The sequence below is a fragment of the Amphiura filiformis genome, chromosome 7 (genome assembly GCF_039555335.1).
Source record: "Amphiura filiformis chromosome 7, Afil_fr2py, whole genome shotgun sequence".
In the NCBI taxonomy this organism is placed as follows: Eukaryota; Metazoa; Echinodermata; class Ophiuroidea; order Amphilepidida; family Amphiuridae; genus Amphiura; species Amphiura filiformis.
This window is the reverse complement of record NC_092634.1, coordinates 56,764,112-56,775,942: the sequence shown is the minus strand read 5'-3', so window position 1 is coordinate 56,775,942 and position 11,831 is coordinate 56,764,112. Positions and strand designations below refer to the sequence as shown.

At 35.0% G+C, this 11,831-nt stretch overlaps 1 protein-coding gene and 1 long non-coding RNA gene across 2 annotated transcripts in view; both read left to right on the top strand.

Annotated features, from left to right (window-relative positions):
- Positions 1-1,016: 1,016 nt before the first annotated feature.
- LOC140156405 (uncharacterized) lies at positions 1,017-4,138 on the top strand. Its single transcript, XR_011859552.1, has 3 exons — positions 1,017-1,132; positions 2,898-3,260; positions 4,064-4,138. It is a non-coding gene; the product is annotated as an uncharacterized lncRNA (long non-coding RNA).
- Positions 4,139-9,237: 5,099 nt separating this feature from the next.
- Positions 9,238-11,831, top strand: part of LOC140157968 (uncharacterized) — a 40,242-nt gene continuing 37,648 nt past the window's right edge. The window contains 3 exon segments of the mRNA XM_072181217.1: positions 9,238-9,350; positions 10,794-11,054; positions 11,652-11,765. Of these exon segments, the coding sequence (XP_072037318.1) occupies positions 9,278-9,350; positions 10,794-11,054; positions 11,652-11,765 (448 nt within the window). The 5' untranslated portion in view covers positions 9,238-9,277.

The window sequence follows — 11,831 nt, the reverse complement described above, 5'->3', positions numbered from 1 at the left end:
AAAAAAGTATGGATTTCTCAAATAGGCCTAAATAGTATAAATTATCTGAAAAAAGTATCATGTCTTTGGAAACTTCACTAGTATTTTTTATGAACTCATGTGCAACTTAATCTTTCAACAGTAGAGTGATTTCTTATCTGTGATATCTTGATTTTTCTTTAAAATAACCATTTTCTTTCATTTGTACTTTATATTCTTGTCTGCCAATTTAAATTTCAGTATTGTAAGGGTTTGCGGACCCAGTGGAACTAACAAAATATTTTGATATGACTTTCATGGGTAGGCCTAATCTGCACGGAGTCATCTGCCTCTGGGCTTATAGTGTTTTCAAAAGATTGCTTATTAGTACAGTATACTCACATTCTGTGTAATTTTTGTAATTGTGATTTTTTTATGCTGTTATCATACGAATAAGACCGATCAATCATAACAAATTACAATCGTTTTTAGACACTTTAGAAAAAAGATTATACATTGAGAGAAAAGTAACAAAATAATTGAAAGTAAAATACCACACACAAAATTACCAGACGGGATAAAGAAAAGTTTGTTATTTTATATATTTAATAAAGATTTAAGCAATAACAAAAATGACATATACCTTTGTGATATTCTAATAATTAGCACCTGAAGGTTATACAAAAATGTGGCAAAACACAATTATAAATATGGTATACAATATTAAAATGGGCAGGAAAGAGGCATCTATAACTTCTCTGCATTGACAATTATAGAAAATTGAAATTTCCATTTCCGACACTTACTATATATATAATGTATTATTTCAATATACATACAGTATAATTATTTATCTCTTGCAGGTTTCCCGAAAGTCCAGATGCCACCAGGTAACTCAAAAAGAACCTTAGGGTAAAATACAAACCAAACTCTAATTATCCTGGTACACTTTGACTTTAAAAAGAAGAAAAAAAAACCACCGGAAATTAGTGAGTTAGCGTCAACGAAATATAATTTCTACAACATTGGCTGTATCCAATTATTTGATTCCAATTTTACAGAGAACCTGAGTCAATGTCTCCTGAACAAACGATGACAAACTCACTCATCTTGGCCTACGCTTTGGCAACGATTATAACTTGTGCATCATCGTCCGCCCAACTAAAATATAAAGGTATTACTGTGTTAGTGAACTTGTTGTTATTGTTATTATTATTGTTATTGTTGTTATTGTTATTGTTGTTATTGTTATTGTTGTTATTGTTATTGTTATTGTTGTTGTTATTGTTATTATTGTTGTTATTGTTGTTATTGTTGTTATTGTTGTTATTTGTTGTTGTTATTATTGTTGTTGTTGTTTATATGTCACATCTCAAGGACGTTTTTTCCAGTAAAAATATCCAGGGAATGGAAAGTGTACCGTATCAGTGGCTTTTGATGAGCATAAAAAAAATGCAGCACATATTGAAAATATAATTTTTTACAACATCAATCAAGTCACGTGCACGTCTTGTGCAAACTCCATGGATATAATTCAATTTATATTATGTTACTTTTGATTCATGTTCGGTCACACTGAACCCTAATTTAATTGAGCACCGTAGTATGAGTGAATGTTTACCCGGAGGGAACTCTGCTGTAATATTATGGGTGGTATCGATTTGTTATTTAAAAAAAAATAATTTAAAAGTGTTGTCTTTTTAGTAACTGGAAGGGAGCGACGTGCAAAGATTAGATTACCTTTTTGTGTCCATCCATTCCAAGCACGTGACAGTAAATGTGCAAACATGCCACTAATGTTGTCTTTCCACTCACTGGGTGCTCACGCAAAAAATCGTAAATTAATGTTTTTAAGGGCTGGGGTATGAACGTTTGGACAGTATTTATTTTGGGACATTAGAGCACATGAGACATATCGAATTGCATTCTGAATACGAAGAATGTCATTCTGATATCAAATAATTTTGGTTTTTGAAATTCGCAATTTAATACACATTTTATGGCAAATCATTAAAATTGATATTTTTGATATTTAACAGTACTCGAAGTAAACTTTATAAATCTGATGATTTATACTTAACGTGTATGTAGGTGGGATGAAATGCCGACGATCAATTGAAAATTTTGACCTTTTGTATTGAAGATATGGATTTTTTCCCAAAACACCAAAAAAAAATTAGGTCTTTTTGGGAAAAAATCTATATCTTCAATATGAAAGGTCAAAATTTTCAATTGACCGTCGGCTTTTCCTCCCTGCTACATACACTTTAAGAATATATCATTAGATTTATATAATTTACTTCGAGGACTGTAATATATCAAAATTTGAAAAATATCAAATTTTTATAATTTGTCATAAAATTTGTATTATATTGTGATTTTCAAAAATGAAAATTATTTGATATCAGAAAGACATGCTTCGTATTCAGAATGCAATTCGATAGGTCTGAGGTGCTCTCATGTCCCTCAAAAACACTGTCGAAACGCAATAAACGCTCATTTGAGATCCCTTAATAGGGTGCACCACCATAAAATCCTGCACATTATGACATTGTATTTAATCCAATGCGAACTAATATTTTCTTCAGTCAAGCTTTATTTGAAGCAGTACGTTTTTCAATATTTTGTGTGACCACTGTTATTGTCTACAACAGCTGCGCAACGTCGTCGCATGCGTCGCATGCCCCTTCATACCTTGTTATTTCAGCTCAAAATGGACAAAACCCTTCCCGACAGTTATAACAAAATTAAAATTTGCCGGAAATCGTTCATTATGAGCCGGGATTATGGGTTTAACCTACAGCATGTGAGCGAATACTAACAACAACAACCACAACAAAAATAACAGCAGCACCACCAACAACAACATCTTCATCATCACCATCATCATCAATAAAATGATGACAATATTTCCTTTTTATTATTCATATTTGATGCAGACATGTGTCATTTTAATAACATCACAGTAACCAGAAACGATGTCTTCAACTTCATTTCGACTAATTACCCTCGAGATTACAATATTCACACCAAGTGCACGTTATATGCTTCAGCTGACGAAGGTGGAAAAATTCTCATAACATTTGTTGATTTTCACACTGAAAATACGTGGGATTTTTTCACTGTTGGGTTTGGAGATAATGCATCTAACGAATCCACTATTTTCGCGCCTTTTACCGGGCCATATGCGCCACACACGGTGACCTCTGATGAGCATTCGACCCTATGGATGTTCTTTGATTCAGACGGCAAATATACGAGGAGTGGTTTTCATTTTCAGATAACGTGGCAAAACGTGTCTGGTAAGTCGTAGGCCCCTATATAAGTTTCATATTCTGCTATTAGGCGGCGGAAAAACCCTGTTCTACGGGCGGACGGACCTTTCAAATAGGGTCGGGCGGTCGGGCTTTTTTTTTCTTTAGAAATGACCCTAAAAATCACCAAAATCTGTAAATATTTAGCAATTTGGGAAAATACAAAAAAAAAATTGTTCCTAAAATTTTCGAAATTTTGATCGGTATTCATTTGTACAGGAAATTTTTCCCCAATTTGTTCAAAATATGGGTCGGTCGGGCCCGTAGAACTGTGTTTTCTTTTTTCGTCGCCTTATTATCAATTTGTGCTGGCTGCTAGTGCTAAGTTGCCTTATTTTACGTGAGCTACAGGCCGACATAGGTATATGATCTCTTTTAAATCCTTGATAAATAGCATCACTTTTCTGATCCCTTCTGATCCTCCTTCACATGATATAAAACAAATATTACATTCCAATATTCGTGTAATAGTAAAAATATATCATTTGGTCAAATTTTGACTGATCTATTTCACTCGGCTACGTCTCGTGAAATAGAAAAGTCAAAATTTGACCTCATGATATATTTTGTACTATCACACTCATAGGCATGTAATATTTGTATACTATTGGTATTGGTCCGTCTCAAACTAATGCAAGGAAAACGCTCAGTCATTTTGTTGGCCATTTTGAAAAGTGTCCTTACAAGTAAAATTTTCATGATTTTTTACTAGAGAAAACAATAAAATATTCTTTAAAGGTTGATTTGACTACATCTATGTGCAACAAAAATGAGTATTCATTATCTTTCAGAATACAGGTGCACTGATGGCGAGTTTTCTTGCGACAACAATGGCGGCCATTTTTGTCTACATCCTTTCAATGTATTTTTTTTTATTTATTTATTGGAACATACACTTTTATATCAGTGGCACACGCCTAACCAGCGGTGCGTTCAGAAACAATATACATATAAAAACGAATTTTAAACACAACTGAATATACATGCAAAATTATAAGATATATAATAACAAAAGAAAGAAATTGCCTGTCTCAACCCAAGTTGACTTGAAATGGGTTGTAAGCATGAAAATAAAACAAAATATAAAAATATTCAATTATACAGTTTAGCTAGCAACGCAGAATTCATCACATATAAATAAATACATTAAATATCAGTAGCGTTCAAACTCAATTCGGATCTTGCCTTCCATGCTCTTTTCACGAAGGATTTGCAGAATTTATCAAATGTGTGATAGAAATCTTCTGCCTTACTTAAATTATCAAACAATTTTACACTTCCAAGGGTCATATTATACTTTACGTCTAAGTTACCAGAGATGAATAATTCCCAAATATCTATACCATTTAAATTAATTAGCTCTTTCTCGAGTTTACTGTATTCATCAGCCCTGATTGTGTTAAGTGAGTGACATGTGAAAAGGAAGTGTTTTACATCCTCGCGATCAATATTACATAATTTACAAATACCATCATTGTCTGGTGTCCATTTACAAATTTTACTGTCTAACGGGAGAGTGTTAGAGCGAATTTTGAATTTCAACGAGGCGCCATGAAAGTCAGTTGCATCTAAAAGATATGTCTCCATATATGGAGCGTCTTTAATTGCTAAGTAATCAACGAGTGAAGATTTAGTTTGAGCGTCCTCTTCCCATTTGTTATTAGAGATGTTATAAATACTATCTTTAATCGAATTCACCCAATGTGGATTACGAGGAGGTTTTCCGACCTTTGCGCAGGCGATGACGTCATCTAAATCACATTCGTTTAAGATATTTTGGACACTATTTAAGAATTTGTAACGCAGCTTGTTAGGCTCGATGTTTAAGCTCATCATCGTGTTCAAAAGCAATTTTGGCCAGCGATGGGATTCCAAGTCAATATGTGATGGCGTTGTGACGTGTCCTAGTGGCGAGGACGAGGCAGATGATCTACAATGCGGTAATTGTTAGTTTTCTGAAAAAGTCGCTTTTTGTCATAGCCATAGCAAGGATTCTCGGGTACTAATAGGATAAATCACACGTTTGTGCAATTGAAGTCAGTCCCACAATGCGGTATGTCTTGTGTAAGAGATTGACCAGTGGAAGAGCTGATACAGGGATTGAATATGAGTGTCTCGGCCCTGGACATAGTCCAAATTTTAAGATATTTTCTCAAAATATCAAGAACTATCTCAAGAACCACTGAATAAATACTAAGCTTATTTGTACTAAATTTTAAAGCATTTTTGATGCTGATTCCAAATATGGTCATAACAATGTACCGTACAATTCTGACAAGTTTTAAAATTTAAACAAACTTGTCGTCTGCAGTCGACAGCCGCGTGGAGAGAGTTAAAGGGGACATGGAATGTCTTCAAACTTATATACAATGTCAAATACTACCCTTTTAAAGGGCATTATTATATTCGTCTAACAAGTTTAACTCCATTGATAGAAAATAATTAATACATTACAAGTTGATACTGGTTGCAATTTTTTTATTCGTATTTTTCCTGAAAAAGACAAATTATGTTGGTAAAATTCTGGCTCGTGCGGCCCTTTTCCGCGATCGAAGCGAATATTGATTTCCAAATGCAACAGACTGATGACGTCATTATATGAATAGTACGGTAGTCTCCTCGGCAGCCAGTTTTTTAGTCCAAGTATTTCTCACCAAGTTGATATTCATATGAATTTTAATATCACATTTTACTAAAAAGCGGCCTGATTTTATCTAGATGTGTAAAAAGATGTGTAAAAACCATTAAATTTGTAATATACTTGATTTAGAGTTTTTTCTGATAGAAACTGTTAAACAACAGTATACGTCTGTGCATTGGTAGTGTTGGCAGTCCATTCTCTCATTGCTGGCTATGTTCATAATCATGACATCACTGTAGTTTCTTGGTCAAATCTGTCTCGTTCGAAGGAACTCACCGCTTGCAGTTGGTTTTTGTGGAGTATCGATTTTAAACGACTTATTTTCTCAAGAATTGAGTCATTTTCATTGTCCTCATAATATTAGCTTGCCAATGATATGATGTTGTCCGAGCAATTATACATATGGTCGAATCCAACCAAAAAAAAAAAAAAAAAAAAAATAAAAGTCCGAAATAAAAATGTCTCCACAATTTTTTCCTTTTGCCCATTGATTGATGACATATTGGCCTTACAGGAACCAAAAGTGCCATTACTAATCTTGAAAAATAAATCCAGGACGTGTGATAGTAAATGTGATATCAAAACCCAATGTTACCTACGAATACCACTAGGATGCTTTCACTATGGCAATACTAATCAACGTAAAACAAATGGAATATTCCCATTAACGCTTTTTTCGTGTAATGTAGACCACATGGTGTCAGGAAAATGCTAGCTCAACCAGAAAATATTTGTTTTTATTTTTTATAACGCGATCAATATGATCTTAGTCAATTTATGCTAGTTTATTTTTGAAAATGAAGTTTAGGTCAGTTTCTGTATTTTATTTATCAAATGAGTATGAATCAATTTACACATTGTATAAGAACGAGTAGGATATATGTTTTCAAGAATATTAGGAATTATACGCATACACCTAACGCTTTATACAATGAAAAGGTAAAGAAACCCGGGTATTCGTAGGTAACATGAGCGATTTAACAATATCTATATTGAGTTTAGAGGTTTAAATTTTGCTATTATGGTAATGAATTAATAAAAGCTAGTTTTAGATCTCTTTCAGATGGTACGTCCAAATGAATAAATGCTATTACCTTAGATCAAAAATTTTTGATGCTTTTAGCAAGATTTTGACCACTTCATTTTGATATACAAGTAGTTAATCAGCAATTTTACATGATAAATAATTGTTGAATGAATCCGTATATGGGTAATAATAGTGTCCTGGGGTACCGCTTAAAGTTTTTGACAATTAATTTCCATTGGTAGGGACACTTCATTACACATGTCATGTATTATGCTGTATTCGTAAGTAACATTTCAGTATTTGTAGGTAAGAATTAGACTTTTGGTGGATAGCGCAATCAAAACTTCATTTTATAAAGCACATTGAATGTATTATTTTCTTTATGTGCGTTTATTGATACTTTAGACCCTATCATGTATTAATAATGTCGGTTCACAGTGGTTGAAAGAGGATTGAAGTAAAAAAACAAAGGCACTAAAGTGACTTTAATTTGCTTAATTGCACATAAATCGCTTAAAACCGTTATTGCAGACTTGTGAAGTCCATCTTGGAGTCTGTTACGTCTTGTGGCCTTTCGTTTGAGGGCAACTACAATTAGCTTTATACCAGGGTCCATCACTGTGTTGTCTAGATCATGAGACAATGACAACAGTCGTTTTTTCCATGGTATTCGTAGGTAACCTTAGCGAAAACGTCAAAAGTTACCTTCGAATAAATCAATTTGGACACAAATTACTCAGAAACCAGAAGGTCGGTAAACATTTAAAATGAAGCACACATGACAGTTGACAAATCCAAGTATTTATCCCTTCTAATCTTCTTTGAATCTGATTTTTCTTTCAAATGAGCAGACCGTCGTCTATTTCAGTACATATTTTTCAACAATTAAGCCGTATTCACTTTTGCATGGTGGGCATGAATGTGAATTCGCAACTTTCATTGACATATGATTTGATAGCAAACATACAGGCCTTCGTTATGTACCAATATGGGCATTGGCATGAATGGCGGTGTTTCACAATACTGTCATGATGTCAAATTGTATTCGTAGGTAACATTCGGTTACCGAAATTTACCTACGAATACTTGCTTTTATTGTTGACATCTCAGAAATATTTAAACGCAGGCTATTGAAACTTGGTAGAAATAAAGAGTGTATTACCCTGCACCTATTGCTTAACTATTGTTTACTATTCTCTCACTTTGTGGAAATGACACAGCTTTTAACATGTATTCGGAGGTAATGCATATTTTTTACCAAACCTACCTTTGTTCCATTTAGAATTTCTGGCAGCTAAACACAATAATAAATATGTCCGAATGCAATACATTTCAGTACTAGCCCCATCATCTACTCTCTTTCTTTCGCATTTACTCTTCCGATCTCTCTCCAGTAGCTTTCTCGGGAATGATGTCAAATTGTATTCGTAGGTAATGTAAAAAATACCACTCAAAAAAAATTATCACAAAAATTCACAATTATGTACAAATATGTGAAAAATTGAACAAGCAATCTTTGAATACACACCTTTCAGGAAATCAATTTAGATTCAATCCAATGACTTCTTTTCATAACTGATTTAGATGTTTTTAAAAATACCTTAAGAAATATTTTGAAAAAATGGGTAAAAATAGCACGTTTTGGGGTCTCTGTGTCTAAGTTTTTCACGGAAGGGGGTCTTATTATATATGGCGCGAAGCGTATGATTAAGGCGAATAAACACAATACAAAAACGAATGCCAATTGATTAATACTTTTAAGTTATGGCCCTGAACATGCCGTGTACACTTTTGGTTGGATTCGACCATATGCCCTTTAACAGTTTAAAAAACCGAGAACATTTTCAGCGTAAGTGTGAATAATTAGCAAGTCAATACGTTGGTACGTGTGAATTGCATTGTGGTTGCCGGGGTTCAATTGCGAGGGGCGAGAATATACTTGAGATATGTTTTTGACGGGGTGCCTCCCGAGTTTTAAAACCATATACCCCATTTCTAAAGGCAGTTTTACTAAAAAACGGCTAAATTTTGCTCTTTTGTGGCAATCTTAGGGATTTTCTGTGAAAAAGGGAGTCATTTACACTTGCACATTGAAGTAACCCCGTGGCCGGCTAACTTTCTGGTCTGACAAGTGTTAGTTTATTTCTTGTATTAAACTGCTAACTGTGATTTGTAAAATAGTAAAAGACAATAAATCAATCGCATTGTTGTTATATAACATTTTAAAACTTCATTTCGGCACACTGACCTATTAATCATATTAATCGTTTATGTTTTCTTTACATAGACTACTGCGGTGCTTCATCCATTGACCTAGGAAGTATAACCTACTTTCATATGACGTCACGTCGTTACCCTGTCGACTTTCCTTTGCCGCAGGAGTGCCATTATTACATACGCGCCAATCAAGGTAGATTGATGCTTTATTTTCTTAATTACTATAAGCCAAATTATCTCTGAAACGTATAGTCAAATACATCATCAGTCCATATCATCCCACTGCTGGGCAAAAGCTCCTGCTAAACTCTGTCAATTTCTCCTGTCTCCAGCAATTCCTGTCCAGGCTGTTGTTCCCAGGTAGCTGACCAGTTCATCTCTCCATCTAGCTTGAGGTCTTCCTCTTGTTCTTGCCCCCACATAACGGTTGCCAATCTGTTGTCAGCTGACTCCGTCTTTCATCTGTTATCCTCCCCAGATGTCCAGCCCACCTCCATTTAATTCTTTTTTCTGTTGGTAACACATCCTTTACTCTTGCTTGTTCCCTAATCCAGATGTCCCTTTTCCGGTCTCTCCTTGTATACCCCAGCATCATCCTTTCCACACTTCTTCGTGTAGTCTGAAGTTTTCTTTCCATATCTTTATTTAATGTCCTAGTTTCACTTCCATATGTTATGGAAGGTAAGATGCATTGATTAAAAAGCTTCCTTTGGCATGGTTTTGTCTGTTAGTATGTCTTTGTGTCTGCTGAAAGCTACCCATCCTGCTTGTGCTTTTATTTCCTGTGACTGGTTCCCATCTGGCCAAATCTCTTGTCCTAGGTATGTGTATGTGGCTGGATACCCGTTCGAGTGTTTCACTTACAATTTTGATTTCCTTGTTTTCTCCATACATGTTGAACATGACCTTTGTTTTAGACATATTCATTTTTAGCCCCACTTTCCTACTCTCGTTTTTCAAATCAGTTAACATTTCTTCCAACTCGGCTGCATCTCCAGATCTGATCACAATGTCATCTACAAAGCTTAGATGGGTTAATTGTTTTCCATTTACGTTGATACCTTTATTACCCTTCAGTTCAATTTCTTAAAGATTTCTCTTCTAGGGTTGCCACAAAGCTCCACAACAACTTGGGTGACATGGTATCTCCCTGGCGAACTCCCCTTCAGATAAAAATTGGTTCCCTGTCCTTGAAGTCTTAGTATAGCTGTGGCATTGGTATAAATTTCCTGGATGGTCTTAACGTTGATTGAGTTTATACCTTGGTTTTCGAATGCTCGGATGACTGCATTATTTTGTTTCCATCGAATCAAAAGCTTTCCACTAATCAACAAAAGCAAGGCATAAGGTCTGCTGGCATTCCCTAGATTTTGCAACAATTTGATTTGCTGCCTATAAGTGGCCACTTGAGGAGAAATTGCTCCTGCATCCGGATTGTTTTACATGTTGATTTTCATCCAGTTGAGTGGTCAGTGTGTTTGCCATCACTATGATGAAGGGTTTACGTGTGCGAGAGAAGGCTAATTGTCCGCTAGTTTTTAAGATCTTCAAATACATAAACATATAGCATATAATTTGCTAGATCTAAGGAAAATATTAGCCGTAACTTAACGGATTTCATAATATTCATTTGAAGATAATCGAGTTCTTGCAACAGTGCTAGACTTTCGGCTCTATGCCTATGGTGACGAATTCCACGCCGGTGATGGCCACGATCCTTCTAATGCAACATCGGTACTTCTCACTCAAACCAATGAAGGGGGTGACGTACCTGTAGTATTTACCTCATCACAATCTACCATGTGGGTCACATTTAAAACACTGGGTCTAGGTGGGGATCATCCGTCTGCTTGGGAAAGTGTGTTTGCGATAAATTTGAAACAGTATCGAAATACAGGTTAGTTTTGTGAAATAAGAGCGTCACCATTCCTGCATTTAATATTGATTGTACATTGTTTATTTATTAGCCAAACGATATAGTAGCACATGACACAAATAAAAATGTAGTTTTGACCACTTGCGTCACTTATACTCTATGGAATAAATACCCACCCACATCGTTGGCGTGTGATGTTGTACTCTAGATGACAGAACTTCCAGCATCTCGTGTTTAGTACTCGTCTTATACTACCAATTGTGGGCAATAACTTTGAAGCTCTCAGTTTCTTATCAACCAAATGTTCTAGACTTGGTATCAATTTGTTTCAACGTGATTATTATGTTGATCAGTTGTATGACCTATAATCATTTTATCATACAACCTATCAATTCCAATATTATTTCATTTCTTTCTCCACTGCACTGCACTCCACATCACTCTATCCCACCCACCCCAAGCAACTCTATTCTACTTTATTCTAATCTGCTCTACCCTACTCTACTCCATTCTATTCTATTCTATTCTATTCTATTCTATTCTATTCTATTCTATTCTACTCTATTCTATTATGCTCTGCTCTGCTCTACTCTAACGTATACTATAATAACACTGCAGACAATTGCACTGATGACACCTGGATGTGTTGGTGGGGCTTAGAATGCGTGCATGACAGCTTGGTGTGTGATGGTCTACCTCACTGCATGGACCATTCGGACGAAATCGGATGCGGTAATACATGTTTTAGTGCAATACTTGTATAGACGAATCCAACCAGCCAAGTCATGGTCAGGATTT